Source organism: Cynara cardunculus (assembly GCF_001531365.2).
Source record: "Cynara cardunculus var. scolymus isolate 2C chromosome LG 5, CcrdV1, whole genome shotgun sequence".
NCBI lineage: Eukaryota > Viridiplantae > Streptophyta > Magnoliopsida > Asterales > Asteraceae > Cynara > Cynara cardunculus.
Window position 1 is genome coordinate 1,549,832 of NC_037532.1, and position 20,004 is coordinate 1,569,835.

Sequence of the window (20,004 nt, forward strand, 5' to 3'; positions counted from 1 at the left end):
AAATTCTTAAAAACAATTTTTTATGCATAAAGTACTATATATTGATGCATATTACTTAAAATTCAAGATTACAAGTAAATTATGCATAAGTACAACTTATTAAAGCTACATGTTTGAATTCGTGTAACTAACTGTGGATAAACGTAATCAAATAGAGGATAAACATCTCATTTTAAAATCTAAAAAAATCTAAAATATAATTAGGATAATTATCGAGTTCTAACAAAATAATTAAACTAAATCAAATATAAATTACTTCGTTATTGAACCTAAATTAAATTATAATTAAAAATTGAATTAAAAATTTACACAAAAAATAAGAAAGTTTAAATAGTTAATTTGATACTAATATTGATATATTTTTGTCATTTTTTATGATAAATTCATATTTTATTTCAAAATAAAAACATTATCGTTTTTTCAAAATCACGTAAAATCATATTATAATAATGACTGAGATAAAATTTAAAATAAAATATTAAAATTAAGATGTATATTGCACGAGTACCGTAATATATTAATATTGATATTTTCTGAATTTAGTTACTTAAAAAAAAGCTCTTTTTACCCAATTTAAGATGCTCTTTCTACGTTAATAACAATTGATACGTGTAACAAACCACACGACGACGACGAATCACGCGCCACTTCAATTGTAAAGCTGCCTGGAACCCTTCTTCCCGCTCTGTGATTCCTCGATTCTTCAGATGATGGAGATTTCTTCCTTCTCCACCAGCTCAAGGCGATGCTGGCTTCCTTCCTCAGCTTCAGGTATGTGTGTGTTAGGCGTACGTAATATACGAGATTGTAATGGAATTATTTCGTTTGTAGCCGATCAGAGTGATGCATTTCACTGCATTAGTTGTTAACCTTTGAATTCGCTGATAATTGAATCTAGAAATCTTAATTTCAATATTAATTTGTGTCTGATTGATGTTGCTTTCGTTTCGGACTCTTGATTTGTTGTTAGGATGCGTTTCTATATGTTTGTAATTACTGATTCATACTTAGTGTGTAATTTGGAAGCCAGTTTTTGAAGACGTTCATGTCATGGATTTTAGGCTCTGATGAATGTTCATAAGACGTAGTCACATAGAATAATGATTTGGATCACATTTTAGGTAAAAATGATTTGGGAAGTTTATGTGGGTGTAATATTTAAAAATGGGGATCTATCTAGTAACGGTTGAAATGATATGTGGACTCTTGTAATTGAAATTGAGAGAGTATAACATGTGCAATTTCTGAAGGCTATATATTGTTGTTTCATGGCTATGCATTGCTTGGTATTCAGTTTAGGTGTGATAAGTTGAGGCTTTCTTTTCCAAAAATAATTACAGCAACTAGCCTGTTCTTAGAACTAGTTGTGAGCTGAAAATGACTTCCTTCACAAACTCCTATTTAAGGTAACTCCTTTGACATAGTCCTCTCATGCACTGCCTGACCTTTACGTCTCCAAATGAATGTTCTCTTTGTACATCATTTTATGGTGCCTTCCAATGTCTACATTGGAGATGACTACATCACCTTTTTTTATTTTAATCAATCAACTACAAAGAAAATATATAAAAGATCAATTTTGGTTATCGATAGGGTTGATTTTGAACAAACTAACGGGTGAGTTACATGTGGGGGAAGCACATTAAGGGCATAGTTTTAATGCAAACCCCGTCGCTCCTCTTATTTTCATGTGCGAATCATATAAGCGAGTTATGCAGCGTGTGGAAAAATTTGTTTCATGACTAGATCTCACATCGATAGATCCTTTTCCCTTTGTAAGTGAAGATAGCATTGCTCCTGCATATGATTAGGCTCATTTTCTTAATGTCATCATGTCATGTTGCATTCTTGAACTGCTTGTGTGAGTGTGTATCTTTACATGTAGCCATCTCACTGTTTGACTAGCAAGCTTGCACTTGCACATGCATACCACATAGTATATCCACACATGACACCAGCTAATATTGAGTAATACTAAAGCTATAGATATGGTGCTGCTCAAGAAAGTTGGTGTCTCTCAAAGCTATCCAGGTTCTGTGTCCATGTTTGCTGGTAAAAGCAGATTTCAGCCTTCACTAAATCAAAGTGTATTTATAAGGCGTAAGAAATACCATGTTCAGGTTCAATGTTATTTCTTTTATTCTTCCTTCTGGTTTTATTTCCTTCTCTGATTTTTGTGTCTGTCTGTTACATGGGTCTCATAGATTAATATCTATTTTCAGGTGTTATGCAGCCAGAAGAAAGAAATTCCTATAGTAGAGGCTTGGTGTGTCATTTTTAAAAGTACTTATTGTTTATCTATATGATCACTAATGTTTTTTCTATTTTTCGAATTACTATCTACCACCTTCATGCCAATTCCTTTTCTTACTTCTAGACAGAAAACTTCTTTGAAATTGGTGTAGATGTAAATTTTTATTCCATTAGGTGCCTGCATCCAGGGGGAAGAAGGCGTATATGCACTTGCTTCAATATCTACAGATTATGTATTTATGTTGAAGCAGAGGCAGTTGTCTTATGCTTATTTAGATTATGTAAACACCTTCATACAAGACTCCATGCTTGATGTAAGGGGTCCCAATGGTGTCTTTGATATGATTGCCATGGTTAATATGTATTTTAATATTTCTCAAACTCAGGTTTTAGATTACTCCCCATTTTCTAGGTCCATGGATGAAGTATATGATACTTTAGCTGAACGTGTGGTGCCAACTGCTGCTTCAGGAACAAATACCAGTATGACGTAAGTTCAGGTCTTATGATATAAAACAATTAATCTATTTTAGGGTGCGTGGAACATTCATAATTACATTTATATACATATTCAGATAGTTAAGATATGCCATAAGTTAATCATGGTCATTGGCTATCACATGTTGCTGGTAATGTTCCGGGACTTGCAATCATCCAGTGGAGGAATACTCGCTTCTATTAATTATTGTTCTACAAATTTTTTTAATATTCTTTATAGGTTTTACATTAGCATTCTTAAGCTTGAATGTGAACACATAGCATGCTTAAGCTTGAATATGAACACATAGCATGCTCATTCAGTTTTCATAAGCATAGTTGAGAACATACATATAACATATGCATGTTTCGGAAAGTCTCATGAAACCACCCAAAGTTTGTGTAAGTGTAACTCTTTTCCACTTATAACATGTATATATATCATACACATGCATCTAAGTGCTTGTACTATTCACGTAACACTTATACTACTTGACTAAGCATAGCATTCTGAACAACTCAGGTCTAGGTCAAACTTTAGTCAATGTAACCATGGGCGCGATCTTGAGCTTGTGTCCAAACTCGCATACATCTGTGTGAGCTCAGGCAATCTCATTTTGCTAAGCTGGCCTGTGAGCTCAGGCAAGCTTATTTTGCTAAGCTGGCCTGGACTAGTTAATGCGACTTTATGTGTGAGATTAAGCTCACTTTCAGTCTTGACTGCATCTGTGCAGGCCTTATAGGTGAGCTCTGACCTTGCTCGTCTCTTTCACCATGTGACCCCATCACTTTCATCACAGAGGGCCTGTCAACAAACCAATGTGCACACAACCCCATCTTTAACCAAATTTATATCATTTTCATTCGTTTTTCTTGCACCAAATTGCTACTAACATGCATTCCCATCACTTAGCATGTCTATGCATCAACAACATTACACATCATGCTTTAATTTGTGCCCATTATCACTTACCATGTCAAGTACACTAAATCCTCCATTTATTCTTCGTTTTTATGGCCTTGAGGCCTCGTACTGATTCCATTTCGATGGCAATCGTTACTACTACGTGCAATGCTACTGGAGAAGCATCAAAACATAAACTTGAAGCAAAATTATTAACTTAATCTTGTTGAAGAGTTCCCTGCACATACTGACCCCTTTTTGCTTCCTTTCCACTTGAAAACCTTGTATTCCTCTTCTTGTTCCTTCTCTGACTTCGGGTTACGATATAGGAGTGAAAATGACAGCATATTGCATCTTCAATTGGCTCCTCAACTCCCCCAAACTGTTGCTGCCCGCAAATTGCATAACCTTGCATAACCTCCTTGGACACATTCATTTTGAACGTATATAAGCCTTTCCACTTTAGTCCATGTACTTTGATTCCTCCTACATCAAGTCTTCAACCCTAAACTTTATTCATCATACAATAGCACTTTTGGACCTCACTCTTCTCTTGTCCTGAATTTGGGGYGTTATAGTTTCTCATCTGGATTTGTGGATGATAAACCTACTGTCAAGTTTACATATGCCAGGAGAAACAAATTGTAGAGTTTGGTGGTGAGGGGGCAATATAGTCTCAGTAATAGTAGCTATAAAGTAATATTAGTAAGTTCAAAAGGGTAAAAAGGGAATTAATAATATGATGTTGTCTAGTGGAGAGGGGTATAAACTGAAAAAGGGGAATAGGTGGAGGGGGTTCGGTATTTTCATTTTGATGCGAGTCAGGACACCTCCATCTTCTCAATTGTTGGTACCTTCTGTAAACATTCGATTTCAATTGGAAATTACCCATTTGATCACCAATTGTGTAAGACCATTGTACGCGTCCAATGAATAAAGTGTACACACCTAATATGAATTTAGTTCATTAGAATTTAGATCTTTGATTTGTTGGATAAACCTGATGAGTCGATTAGTCTTCCATAAAGACTTGTAGGATTTTTGAGACATCTTTTTGATGTTGGGAAGTGGGGATGGTGGAGGCTGGAAGATTGCTCTGGCTTTTTCCTTAACACTCATTTTCCTCCGAGTGTTGACATATCACTTTTCAGCTCATCATGATCACAATACATTATGGAAACATTCACTAATAGTATTACATACTGCCCTTTTTGATGGTTGGCATTAATGCAAAACAAAATCCAAATGGTTAAATTCGACATGCAGCAGCAAATGAGTTATCTGATCTCCAAAATTTCTGCTTTTTCATGCAGGCATATTGTGGGTTTAGCTGGCCCTCCTGGTGCTGGAAAGACCACTGTTGCTTCAGAGATCGCTAAGCGTGTAAACAAGATATGGCCTCAAAAATCATGTTCCTTCGATTCTCAGGTTGAACCTCCGGAAATTGCTGTAGTCCTTCCCATGGATGGTTTCCATCTTTATCGCCACCAGCTGGATTCAATGGAGGTTCTTTTCCTTTCAATCTCTCCCACTTCTCACTGCGAGAGTCTGAATAAATCTCTCTTTCACTTGTTAAGAAACCTTAACATGCATGATTCAGCTACAAAACTAGTAAATCAGGCCCATATAAAGTAATTTTTTTTCTAAATCAATCATATTCATGAACAGATGTCAAAATGAATGATGTAACTAAGGGGCCGTTCACTAAATGCTTACCGAGGAAGCGCTTATGGAGTCCCTTTACCTTACCGGATGAACATGGCAAGGACCGAGAATCTTAACTGGTAAGAGCGATGACAAGGGCCTAGAGTCTTACGCGGTAAGTGAGGGTGATGACTCTTTCCCCGTTAGCGCTTACAGGATAAATTGTTGAATACAATGTCGTTTTAATGGATTAGAATCTTACCCAATAAGGTAAGTGAGAGTGTTGACTTTTACCGGTTATCACTTACCCGGTAAGCGTTTGGGTAAACGGCCCCTAAGAAATCATTGGTTTAGGGGAGTATAATTGTGTAAGTACTTAAGTAGGAACTATTAGCCGAGGCACATGACTGATACAATATACACCTACGCTAATTAGTACATTTTTTAATGAGCACTTGGTCAATTTTGATTCTTTTATTGTTATTCCTTTTAGGATCCGAAGGAAGCCCACGCAAGAAGGGGAGGTGAGTTTCTTCACTCGTATCATATCAGTCATTATTAAATGTTGCAATCACTTGATAAAAACCAACTGTTATGTGGTCAAATCAGCTCCGTGGACATTTAATCCTGATTTACTCTTAAAATGTCTGAAGACCCTGAGGAATCAGGTAATATTTCCTTTCCTATATCAACTTGACTGATTCCGATCACCTAATCTGTACTTATAATCTTATATATTTATTATTTATTTCATTAACATCAGATCTAATGATTAATCGTAATTCAGGGGTCGGTTTATGCTCCATCTTTTGACCATGGTGTTGGAGACCCAGTTGAAGACGATATCTTCGTAAATGTTCAGTATGTATTATATATCTGTGAGATTATACTTCATCTAATTTCTGTCTTTTGGGCATGTCCTCTCTACTAAATCCCTCATTAATATCGACATAATATACAGACATGTAAGGGAGAGCGAATCTAACTAAATTGTTATATCATAGCTTAAAATTACCAAGATCAGGCTGGCTAAGTTAATGGCTGTTGTTTATTTAGACTTGGGCCCATAAGAGAAGATTCTGATAATGTTACATGACTGAATGGAGTAATTGTGATGCCTGCATGTGTAGTCTCTGTAAAATATGCTCTTTTTACCAACAAATTCTTAAGAACGTATTAACAAGGAAGAGAACAGAAAAGTAGAAGCGAAACCATAGAGAAGGGTAATGTTGGATGTAGACCAAGCCAAGATCCCGAATTTAGATATGGGGTTGAATTAATATTCGGCTACGAAAGAGTAATGACTAGTACATCCTCCTTCCCAAAATAGGTGTCCACATTTACATTATAGTTTGTCCCAAAGTAAGTATCCACTTCAAAGAATAAGTCTCTGATTTCCAATTCTACCTTACTGATGAGAGAGAGAGAAATTCATTATTCCTATTATTAAGCGTAAATTTGTCATTTAGTTAACTAAAAAAGTGTAATAATTGTACATTTATAAAACTAAATGTCTTTTTCACTGTGGACATTGTTTTGGATCAGAGAGAATAATAGTTAGCAACAACACCGCTTCAGATGGTTTAAGCATCTCCTGCTTAGATTTCGGGATGCACCGGTGAGAAGGGAGGCCGGAGAGTATTAAAGAGAAACAGGGGGTGAAGTAGTCATGGGCTTTAAAGGATCGAGGAATTGGCTTTAAATAAGGGAGCATGAAAGGATGCTAGTCATCTACCTTGCGCTCAATCATTTCTTCTCTTTCTATTTTCTACTTCTTATGGGTTTCTACTTCAGCCTTCACGCACGAAACTACTTGGGATAGAGGCCATATTTGTTTTTTTTTTTTTGGGGGGGGGGGGTAAATAGGTACTAAAAATCAAATAGATGACACAGAAAGAATCACAATCGTCAAATCTACTGTGTTGTGAATTACTGAGTTGTAAATCGGTGCTGCTACTGGTTGCAGCTCCAATTGGCATCCAAGAATCAGATATACTCCCTCTATCCTAAATAAGTGTCCATATTTCTGTTTTAGTTTATTCCAAGATAAATGCCCACTTTCAAAAAGAAAGTTCCTACTTTCCATTTTTACCCTTCGTTATGAAGATAGAGAAATTTATTACTCCCTTCATTATCAAGGGTACAATTGTCATTTAGTGAATTAAAAAAGTGTAAATTATACATTTTTGAAACTGTGTACCCTTCTTTTCTTGTGGACATTTAGTTTGGAACTGATGGAGTCATTCATTTGTATGGATTGTGGTTAATAAATGACGAAAAGCTGGTGTAAAATTCTGAAAACCGGGAGAGTGCCTGCAGCATTTATGTGCCTAAAGAGTTTCTCTTTACGTTCCTTTCATTCATGCTATTTTAGAGAACTTGCTATGTAAACTTTATTGCATGCTTTTTGTGAAACTTTGCAAAACGGTCTCTACATCTAGGGGTTGTTTGGTTAGTTTTTCATTAAGTCATGTATGGATAAAGCTGTTTGTGTAGATTAATCTATATGTATAGATTGAGAAGGTTTTTGTTTGGGAGATTTTTTTCACGGATGGAAGGAGCATGTTTTTTAATTGGAAGGGGCAGGTTCGGAAAAAACTTGGCTTTCTGCATAAAGCTAAGCCACTTTCTATATCATTAAGCCACTACCAAACAGTTATGTAGAGCTGACCGAATAAGCTGTAAATCCTGTTAAGCTCATTAAGCTGCTATCAAACAGGCCCTTAGTCATAGTTCTAAATGAAGTATGCTATTTGCAGGCACAAAGTTGTGATAGTTGAAGGCAATTATTTACTCCTAGAAGACGATACTTGGAAAGAAATAGCATCAATGTTAGACGAGAAATGGTAATTCTAAGATCTTTAGTACTTACGGTATGTTCTTTGGAACTAAAAGTTGTTACTTCCCCCGTCCCAAAATAAGTGTCTACGTTTCTATTTTAGTTTGTCCCAAAATAAATGTCCACTTTCAAGAGTAAGCTCATACTTTCCAAGTCTACCCTTATTATGAGATGGAGAAATTCACTACTCCCTCTATTATTAAGGTAAAATGTCATTTTATTAATTAAAAAGTGTAATAGTTATACACTTCTGTAACTGCGTACCTTTTTTATTGTGGATATTTATTTTGGAACGGAGGGAGTATTTATGATCGAGAAATTATTAGATTTGTTTAGGGACTGAAATTTATTTACCCCCTTTTCTGCTACCAAATATAGCGCTTTGCCATGATGCAATATTCTCTTAGAAACTAGTCAAACTCGACGTGGATTCAAATAATGCATATAATTCTTAAAAATGTTGACTTTACTACCCTTCTTCATAATTTAGCCGGTTTAAAATGTTGGAACATTACTAATCTAGTTTCAAATTTCTGGAAGGTTCATTGATCTTGACATTGATGTAGCAATGGAACGARTTCTGAAGAGACATATATCAACCGGTAATTGTCTTCCATTCATGATCCATCCGCATGAATAAAAATTTGTTGTCCCAAATCCCCCGTCCCTTCCTCTTCCACCAATCATATGTAGCCACATCATCCATTTATTGAGTAAAGAAAATATAAACAAGAATAAAAAAATTCATATTAAATAAAATAATGACGTGACTTCACGTGATTGGTGGAGAGAGGGGACAAGGAAACATAATCCCTTGTATGAATAAAAACCAGTTGTCCCCAAATCCCTTGTCTGTTCATGTCCATCAAACATATGAAGCGTCAAAGACCTTCCAGCCTAGTGGTAAAGGCTTGGGCATGGCATAGTCATGAACCCAAGTTCGAACCCTGGGAGGGGAGTGTTGGCGACATTTAAGTGGGGCCATGTTTAGCCTCCAAATTTGCCGGGGATTAGTCGGGCTTTGGCCCGGACACCCTTACAAAACATATGAAGCCACATCATCTATTTATTGAGGAAAAAGAATATAAACAAGAATCAAATAAATTTATATTAAATAAAATAATGACGTGACTGACTTCACATGATTGGTGGGACAGACAGGGGACAAGGGATTTGAGGACAACATATTTTTATTGTCGATATGAAAAGATTGTTACAATTATAATAAATATGCATCCTTTTTAAATCTTATTATTAGGTAATACCCTAGAGATCGCCAAACAACGGGTACGCTACTAATCTTGACTTATCCTCTACTCCGATTTCCGTTTTCTTAACTTGCTGACCTTTGGCTTGTAAAATAAAAACAGATCAAATACAATGACAGGCCGAATGCGGAACTTGTCTTGAAGTCAAAGAAACACGCGGATTTGATAATCAAATCGGTTAGTCTTTGAAGGTCAAACTCACGATTAAAGTTTCGTGAAAACGAATAAAAAGAACAATTGCAAATTCTAGATGAAATCAAGAGACAACAACAGGAGGAAGGAAATCAAAGGTGAGTTGAAGTATTGTCTGTTTCTTCTCAGGTAATGCAAAATAAAATGTTTTTTTTTTGTTCTCCCAAATTTCTGGGACTGGGGGATTATTTGTGGTAGGCCATAATTATGATCTGTTGACACCCTTTTGTTTCTTGTCTTTTTGGTATACTTTTGGGGTTGCTAGAAAATAGTATTTTGTGCAACCTGGGTCTTTATGAGTGTGTCTGTTATGTGGGACTCAATAGAAGTAAAACTTGGTGTGACATTAGACTTTAGACCAGACAAAACTGAGTGATGGGAGTTCATCTGTCCTTGAATAAATGTTTAAGTTTCTTTTTTAGTTTGTTTCAAAATAAATGTTACTTTTAAAAGCAAGTGACTATTTTCTAATTATACTCTTTTAATTATGAGATGAGAAAACTTTGTTATTTCTTTTATTAAGGGTAAATTTGTCATCTTGTTAATTAAAATATGTAATATGTGCATATAGTACAAATGAACGGTTATTTTGGGTCTTCAGTTTTATATATGTGTTTTTTACTGAACCTCACTCACATTTTCTAAAACTGTCTTTTCCTTCTAGACATTCATTATGTGACGGGATGAAGTAAATTTACTCATTTCAAATTAAAACCATAAAATGTTTCATAATTCTTCACCCGCATATCTCACAATCGTCTGCTGAGTCATGTTTGTACTCTAGTCCAGTCTGTATATCAAACGCATTCTATATGAACAATCTTTTACGTCAATGATAATATATGCTTACATTTTATTTTTGTCAGATATAATTCAGGTCAGATTTATAACAGTAAGAGTTGGGGTAGTTTGGTTTGATAATTGTTGTGTATGAATTGAAGGCAATTTGCCCTAAAGTCGTGATGAAGGTATTAAATGTTCCTGAAATTTAGACCTGATAATGAGGTACACGTGGTATGCTAAAATTGGATATGAGACGGTGGGTGGGTTTCCTTAAAATATAGGTAATCGTCTCATTATATTAAATGCTCAAAAAGTTGCAAAATAAAATTTATAGTTGTGGGTAGGGTAGACATGCTCAAATTGGGCCCTATCCAAAGACTAATTGAGAGTTTGAGACCGGTTATAATTATAAACCGATAAATGAGAGTCTGGTCGAGTAGAGTAGTAGGTTATTTTAGTTGGGCTCGAAAAGGTTTGAGCTTAACTTTAGCTCAAATAACTTTTTCAATGTAGTTCTCGAGCTCGATGCTCGTTTATGGGCTTGAACATACGATCGATTAACTCGTTTATAGGCTTGAGGTTGATAAGTTTTGTTTTTGTATGATATGATTTAGTGAACATATGAGTATGTTTGGCTCGAAAAAATGTTTGCTCGAATGGCTCGACTGGACTTGAAAAGTTTAATCGAGTTTTCAAACGAGCCGAGTCGAACATTAGTGTTATGAAGCTCGACTCGTTAAGTTAAATGAGTTATATTTTGTGTTCATGATCGACTCGAGCTCGAGAATTATTAAACTCGGGCTCGAGATAAACGAGCTCGAGTAGCTCATCAAGAAGCTCGACTCACTTACACCCTAACTTGACCTAGGATCGGTTATGTGTTGGACCAATTTTTTGTTTCTTAAGTTTTTATTAACTGTAATTTAAGTTTTTTAAAGATTTTTTAAAGATTTTTTTTATAAAATGTTTAAAAAAATTCAAGTAAATGCATTATATAAATTGTATTTCAATGTTAGATTACAAAAACATTAATAAACATCTTTGTGTACAAATATTTTTATTTAAACAAAGAAAAACCAAGTAAGGTCTTGAATCGGATTTGAAACCAGCTCGATGGTCTGGACTCGAGACTGGTTACCGGGCTTCGGTTCAATCGTAGGATTTTTGGTTGCAACCAGAACCAAGATCGGTCGATTCGATTTTAAAAAAATCGATTTGACTTCAGTTCAGAACTGATTTTTGGCCATATCAAGTTGTGGCGTGGGGCCAGGGTATGATCCAATGTGAATGTAGGTAAAGGAGGCATTAATGAGCCAAGATATAACTTTTTGAGTGTTGGCTGTACTAATTAATATGATGGTGACTTTTTCATTAATGTACAAACCAATCAATAATTTACTTTGACCATTTGACTCAACCTAAATTCTTATATACTTAGGGACCGTTTATCAAATACTTATCCGGTAAATATTTACCGATAAATTTAACATTATCATTTACTTACCGGATAAGATTTTAATCCACCAAAATGGTATCGTATACAACAATTTATCCGGTAAGTGCTTACCGTGGTAAGAGTTGTCGCCTTCACTTACCGGGTAAGACTCTTCGTCATTGTGTTGCTCTTACCGGATAAGATATTTAATCCTTACCATATTCATCCGGTAAGGTAAAATGATTTGGTGTTCACTTACCCGAGTAAGTGTTTGGTAAACGGCCCCTTAGGTGCCGTTTATCAAACACTTATTCGAGTAATCACTTACCAAGTCACTTTATTTTACCGGATGAATATGATAAGAACAAAATCTTACCGGTAAGAGCGAAGGCAAAAATCGAGAGTTTTACCCGGTAAGTGAGGACGAGGACTCTTACCATGATTAGCGCTTACCGGGATATAATGTTTTATACGATGCGTTTTAGTGAATAAAATCTTACCCTGTAAGTAAGCGATATTGTTGGATTTTACCGGTAAGTACTTACCGGGTAAGTGTTTAGGTAAACGGCCCCTTAGAGCATCTCAAAAAGAAGGGAGGTCTTTAAACCTAGTGGATTGGTTCAATAAGTTTTATCGAGCTACTGAGATTCGAGCTTGAGCTTAATAATTCTCGAGCTCGAGCTTAATAATTCTTGAGCTCAAGTTGATCTCGAATACATAATAAAACTCGATTAACTTAACGAATCAAATCCATAACATTCGACTCTGCTTGTTTGAATGTTCGATTAAACCTTACAAGTTGAGTCGAGCCGGACTAAGCCGTTCAAGCACCCATTTTTTCGAGCCAAACACATACATATGTTAATAAATTATATAATCAAGATATAAAAACCATCGAGCTAGAGTATACAAACGAGTTAATCGATCTCGAGCTCAAATATTGAAGAAAATAAAAAATAGATATATCAGTTGTATTATATATATATATATATATATATATATTGATTAACCTGAATATCCAACCCGCTATGCGAACCGACTAATCCTAGGGCGACCACCTGCTTTGTAAATAGCCCGGAGTCATCGCATTTGAACCTCCGTGGCCACAAGGAGATTTTTGTTCCTTCTTAGATTTGAACCTGGGACCCGTAGGTACTTTTGACCTTTGGAGCCAAGCTCAAACCAATCAGGCACCAYTCTTGTGATTCAGTTTTTCTATTTTTTAAATATTTAATTTTTAATTAATAATTATTGTTGATCATCAAAAACATATTCTAATTCTTGTTTTTTCTTGTTTATATGTTAACAAACACATCTTTTAAGCTATGAATCATAATGATTAATGTTTCTTTACCTATAAATATATGGAGACAACATAATTCATTGTTTTAAAATAAATAAAAAAAAGAGACAAAAAAAAGAAGCCAGGAACACCCTTGTTTCATAATTGATTTGTTGGGTGATCTTTATTATTTGATTTGATTTGATTTATTTTTATATTTTAATTATTATTTAGTAATAAGTGTTAGGTTCAAGTGAGACTAACATGTTTTCGTGAGACTGGTGAGACCATTTTTTTACACTTGAAACTTCACAGCAAAACACTGTGAAGGTAAAAAACCGAACATTCACAGCAAAAACATTGTGAAGGTTACCTTCACAGCGTTTTGTTGTAAAATTTCAAATGTAAAAAAGTTTGTCTCACATGATCTCAAGTCTTATTAATAATATGTTACAGTTATATAGAAATAAAATAAATCATTAATTTAGTTATGATTCAAATCCTTAAAGAATATCTTTTGTTAGCAAAAAAAGGTTTGTAATCTTTTTGTAAACATAAACATTGTTTTTAACCGTAAGACTTGTATCGGTTGGAGAGGTGAACATATTTTCTCTTATAAGGGATTTGATACTTTCTCGATAAGAAGAATTTAGGACCATGAGTTCAGGTATGGACGAACAGATTTTATCTTATAAGGGATTTGATACTTTCTCGATAAGAAGAATTTAGGACCATGAGTTCAGGTATGGACAAAAACTGGTATGGTTAGCATTGGATGTCAGATATTGGTATCGAAGCCAGAAACCGAACTGATGTGCCAACAAGGATACTGGGTTCCAAGAGGCTGGATTGTAAGATTTCACATCTAGGGGTGAACACGGGTTGGTTGGGCGGTTTATGATATTTTTACAACCCAACCCAATTATGACGGTTTGGGAAATCTCAACCCAACCCAACTCATTCAAAAGTATAACTCAACCCAACCTAACCCTTGCGGGTTAGGACAGGTTGAGTTGGGGTGGCGGGTACTAAAATTCATAAAATTGGCAAATGAAATATGATAAATAATACTAAAAATATACCCAACAAAGTCATTAGTTATTACAATCATCCAAAAATATATCTAAATCCTCAAGTCTTGAAATCAATTTTCAAAAGTTTAATACGAGCAACAGACTTCCCATTTCCTTAACTAAATTTTCAAAATAAGTATCTATTTTTAAAAATATCTAACTAAATTTCTATATCTATCCTTAACTAATGCACAAATACTTACAAGTTGATAAGAAAAATACATTCTTTAAAAGTAAAATTGTCATTTGTTTGACTAAAAAAAATTGTAATAATTAATTAGGTATGAAGACTATGTCAATTTTATTGTCGATAAAAATAATAATTGCTTTTACATACATGTCTAGTATTTGTTTATTATATTTTTTTAGGTTTTATTTTCTCTTTTTATATTTAAGGATGGCAATAGGTGATGCATATATATATATATATATATATATATATATATATATATATATATATATATATATAATTTGTTTCAAATACAACCCGTTACATTTGTACAACTAATGCAACCCAATAAATTGAGATATTTATGGAAACAATGAGAGTTCATTTATTATTATTTGAATATTTATGGAAGATGAATATGGTTCATTAATTATGATCAATACTTTATATTAGGAAACAATTAAAACTTATATGAAATCACATATTAATCAAATGAAATGGACGGTTGAGATTGTGTTGTATTGGTTGTACAAATGTAAGGGTTGTATAATAACCAACCTCTCTCTCTATATATATATAGACTTGGGATCATGTGAGACCAAAAGTTTTTCGTGAGACCCGTAAGGTCAATTCTCAACCCTTGGATTAGATCTACAATCTCAACATTTATAATCACAAAATTGCCACGAGAYTTCTCAATAATCACAAAATTGTCACCGTACAATTTTAAACCATTAAATCATTACCTTATAAAATTGATTAATTAACATAAATTGGTCTTACGGGTCTCACGAAAGCTATAGGTTTATTTGAGAAATAAAAAAGTAATCCTAACCCTTCATCTGTCAAGATTTGCGACTTTGACTGTGAAGTATTGAATAATTCTTCACATGGTATGCAAAAGATAAAGGGGTACTTTCGACACTTTTACAAATAAGCGGCAAAAAAAGTGATTATGTGAACCAGTGTGATTCACATGTGAACTATTTAACTGGTTTACATATGAACTAATTAACCGATTCACATATTAACCCGTGTGATTTACATATGAACTAATTAACTCATTCACATATACACTTGTTTGCCGCATATTTGTAAAAGTTACGAAACTACCCCACTCTTTTCGTTTGAGCAGTCAAATCCGTAAATCTTGACCAGTCAAAACCACAATCTCAGTGCACCTCATTAGTACTGACATTCAATTAGAATTGATCAAAGGACGAAGATCTCTTCTAACTCTTCTCAACATAACCTCTCTTCTCACAGGAATCTCAACTCCCCCCCCCCTCTCTCTCTCTCTCTCTCTCTCTCTATATATATATATATATATATAATATGTGTGTGTATATGTATGTATGTATGTATGTATAAGTATGTATGTATAATTTTGTAGGGTATAGGTTGTTGTTGTACTGCATGCATCAAAATGTGTACATATAGAAAAGGAATGGTATTGGACTGGACCACAGGAAACATAAAAAGGACCACGGGCCCAATTTCTTAAATACGAGATGCCGTCCACGTGTTTGCCAATTGCCACCGTGGGCATGCATGCGCCATTTAAATATACACATCTAAACCCATCTTTAATTTCAATATCTCAATCTTACATCAAATATCAAATTTCATAACACGCTAAATTTGATGTAATATTATTTATTTACATTAAATTTTATAATAGATTCTACAAAATGGAGATCTGGGTATTTTTGCTTCAACAGATTACCCAAAACCTTCTTCAAAATAGAAGAAGCAGAAGAGAAGATGAAATTCTTCAAATTTGGAGAACTCTCAAAAAATGATTACTTATGAACTAGGAATATAGACAAAACCAGCTAAATTCTATATGATGCAGATGCAGATGCATATGTGTCAAGTAGAAGTTTATATCCAACAATATCGGTTTTAACAATATTAGTCCTTGGCATCAACAATATCAGTTTCATATTCAAATTTCTGTCTATTTGGTTTAAGAAAGTCGTGTGCCTTTCATGCGGCTAATCTTTATGGGAAAACAGTCATTTTTTGACGGTTAGACACAACCCACAATGTGGGAAACAATCATATTTTCATATCATTGTCAAGGTTGGTTAAATGAATTGACGTAAGACGAGTTCATTGGCTGGTTTACATTTCATTGATAGGTTAGGTTTAGGTTAAGCATGTAGAGTTGAATCCTAATAGGGTTATGTACTCAGCTTTGAATGCAAAAACACCTCAATTTCTATGTCGACGTTGAAATGAGTTGTACAACGGATTGATCTTAGCATTGGATTCAAATACTGAATGATTGGGCTTCAACTTCATAGCACCTCTATCGGGTGTTCAAAATAATCCAAGTGATTTTCAATAACAGTTAATTATTCTCTAACGGTTTTCTTTGTGTCTCCTTTTAAGCTATGGTTCTTCATCATGTTAGAAATGTCGTTAGTTCTCATGCATAATGGTGGATTTTAGAGTTCAAACCAATCTTGTGGTCGTTGTTGATCACCCGCGATGACTTCATGATAGGATTAATCGATGCAAATAGATGGCACAGATACCCACAACTACCTAAAAAGGATAGAAACGTCATTTCATTTTGATATAGCTATTCTTGTAACAATTCGATGTTCATGTAATGACATTGCAGTAGAATCAAATTTCTACTCTTTTATAAGTTTTTGGTCATATAATAGAATGATACATGAAATGGTATGGATTCAATTTAACGAAATATGTGTTTTTATTAACCTGAATATTCAACCCGCTATGGAAGTCGATTAATTCCAGAGCGACCACCTGCTTTGCAGGTATCCCGGAGTCACTGCATTTGAACCTCTGTGGACACAAGGGGATTTTTATTCTTTCTTGGATTTGAACCTGGGAACTCCAAACACTTTTGATCTTTGGAGCCGAAACTTAAATCAATCAGACACCACCCTTGTGGTTCAAACCCATATCACAAATTTGTTTTACACTTGTTTTTACGCTCTGCATAAGGTAAACTAAATTGTATCACTTGGTAAAAACGTAATCGTAATATGCAATTTTCCTTACATGTATTTGAATTTTACATCCCAYCACATTGTACGGGTACATAACTGGTTTTAAAGAAAATTAAAATAGCAAAAGTAAATTTTAGAAGGGATTTTTGGAGTGGACCTACTAATCAAAGTTCACACATGGGGAGTGTCGCAATCTCCGACAAGATCTGGGGCCCACGATCACATGGTAGTCTTCCTACTTTTAGGGTGCGTGATCCAACGATCCAGATTTGATATGGTGAAGAGATCTTAGCCGTTAACAGATGGTGGATGGTTGGGTTTGTCTACCCTATGTTCCCTTCTTTCTTCTCAGCTGACCGAACCTGCCCGTCTTTTCACCAACATCTCTGCCTGTCTTATCTAACAAGATGTCTCCTTTTATGCAAACTTTCTCACACGCTCTTCACGCGCGTGTCTTTTAAAATCATCTATTATCTTTTTTTTTTCTTGTAGATTTTTATATAATACATTACTGTTTCGCAGTGGCTTAATAATATAGAAAGTGATTTGCTCAGTAAACTTACAAGAAGAAGTTTTTATTGCAGAAATCCAAGTTTTTTTTCTTGAAGCTTGGCCCTCCCAATTAAAATACATACTCTTTCTATTGATGAAAAACTCTATTAAACAAATTTTTTTCCTATATATACAGACAGATTAATTCATACATACATACAATTTTATTTATACATAACTTAATGGAAACCAATCAAGTAACATTTAAGACACTTTTCTATATGATTAAATCACTATCAAACAATTATATATAATTGATTGAATAAGTTGTAAGTTYCATTAAACTTATTAAGTTGTCAACAAAGATGCTCTAATATGTAATTTCAAAGAGTGTTTATGTAAATGATTTTTAATCATTTTACATTTTTTAACTAATTTATTAGGTAATTATTTTACAATGTGACTGGTTTTTCAATTGATTTTTCTGCTACCAAGTAACTTATCAACTATCAGTTAATATTACCTAAAAAGTTATTTTTTTTGGATTTTTTTTTGGTTTTCTTTTGTCTTAAATCACGTGCGGTGAGTGTGCGAGTGGGCAAAAATTTATGGAGTCATGAAATCCATGCACAAAGAGAATAAGTCACTCGATTCATGTCCCCAACCCTAATCTTTGTATATAAAACTCCTCCTCCATCATCACTAAATTACAACCCACAAACCACTTCTCTCTCAACCATTCACCACCGCCGGAAAATCAAGAACTCCGCCGGAGATCCTCTACCAATCACCACCCTTCAATTCACACTTGTTTTCTTGGAGATATATAATAATATGGATCGAAAGAGAAGTTCTTTGAATCTTTTTGAAGATATCGATCTCAATTATAAAGCAACCGAGCTCCGATTAGGGTTGCCGGGAACCGATGATCAGCCGGAGATAAAGACAAGTCTTTCCGGTAACAAAAGAAGTTCATCGGAGATGGAATCCAGCACCTGCACAGATGAAAATGAATCAAGATCTGCATCACCCACCAAGTAAGCTACAAAATCCATGCAAATTGTCGTTTAAATCTATATTTTGGTGATACCCTCTACGAAACAAATGACTTTTATCCACAAAAATTATCTAAATAAATACCAACAGATCACCTGAAGAATACGTGGGTAATCTGTAACTGATTTGATTTATCCACCAACTTTTATGACGGTTTTGAAGTCGTCCATTTAGTATGTAGTAACCCACATGCAGAATATTAAAACTAATTACATGAAATGAATGGTTTTCAGGGAGCAAGTTGTTGGGTGGCCGCCGGTGAGATCTTACCGGAGAAACATAGTGCAAGGGAAGAAGGAGTCGTCGGAGATGGGATCAGGGATGTATGTGAAAGTGAGCATGGATGGAGCTCCATATTTGAGGAAAGTAGACCTCAAAATGTACAGAAGCTATGAAGAACTAATGGAGGGTTTGCAGAAGATGTTTAAGTGCATTATAGGGTTGTACTCTGAGAGAGAAGGGTACAATGGATCACAGCATGCACCAACTTACGAAGATAAAGATGGAGATTGGATGCTTGTTGGTGATGTACCATGGGAGATGTTCATCACTTCGTGTAAAAGACTCAGAATTATGAAAGCTTCTGAAGCTAGAGGGTTGGATGATTCTCTATAAACCCTAATTATACTTACAATATCATATATATATATATATATATATAATATGAAAAAGAGGGTTTTTGGTTTTTTCAAGAAAGATTTGAGAAACCATATCATAACGGTTTTTGAATTTCTAGGAAGAAAGTTAGTGAAAATATCAATACACATATTTGATTTTTATGATTTTGTTATGGTAATATTTTTCATTTTTATTAGAATTAATTACATAAATTGTTCGTATTAAAGTTTTGAAAATCGTCACTTGAGTTTCAAAATTACATTAGAATAACGGTTGTTTTCATTTGTAGATTTGCTTATACGTACATGCACATTCAATGTTCATGACCTTAGATAACGGGGGTGTTAGATGAGGGCATATTGGTCATTTTGCTTTTTCATCCTTCTCGAGAACACTCAAACCTATAGAAACATCTTGAAACTCGGACTCAAAAACATTCAAATAAAAAATATTCAGACCCGAAAAATGTTCTGAAGACAAAATTTAAGTCTTAATTGTTGTTGAATATTTCTTCGTATACAAATATGTAAGT

General features: G+C 34.4%; 2 protein-coding genes across 3 annotated transcripts; both read left to right on the plus strand.

Annotated features, from left to right (window-relative positions):
- The first annotated feature begins 623 nt into the window (after window positions 1-623).
- Window positions 624-9,998, plus strand: LOC112512653 (putative uridine kinase C227.14). 2 transcript variants are annotated; one of them, XM_025118722.1, is made up of 12 exons: window positions 624-771; window positions 1,981-2,120; window positions 2,223-2,266; window positions 2,666-2,743; window positions 4,948-5,140; window positions 5,772-5,802; window positions 5,888-5,946; window positions 6,066-6,139; window positions 8,038-8,124; window positions 8,658-8,719; window positions 9,376-9,404; window positions 9,488-9,998. In XM_025118722.1, the coding sequence occupies exons 1-12, from the start codon at window positions 708-710 to the stop codon at window positions 9,572-9,574; spliced, it is 948 nt and encodes a 315-aa protein (XP_024974490.1). In that variant the 5' UTR covers window positions 624-707; the 3' UTR covers window positions 9,575-9,998. The 2 variants fall into 2 exon arrangements, with proteins under 2 accessions (XP_024974490.1, XP_024974491.1); XM_025118723.1 differs by lacking the exon at window positions 8,038-8,124.
- Window positions 9,999-18,516: 8,518 nt separating this feature from the next.
- Window positions 18,517-19,584, plus strand: LOC112512644 (auxin-induced protein 22D-like). Its single transcript, XM_025118710.1, has 2 exons — window positions 18,517-18,835; window positions 19,088-19,584. Exons 1-2 carry the CDS (start codon window positions 18,633-18,635, stop codon window positions 19,467-19,469), a joined length of 585 nt encoding a protein of 194 aa, XP_024974478.1. The 5' UTR covers window positions 18,517-18,632; the 3' UTR covers window positions 19,470-19,584.
- The last annotated feature ends 420 nt before the right edge of the window (window positions 19,585-20,004 follow it).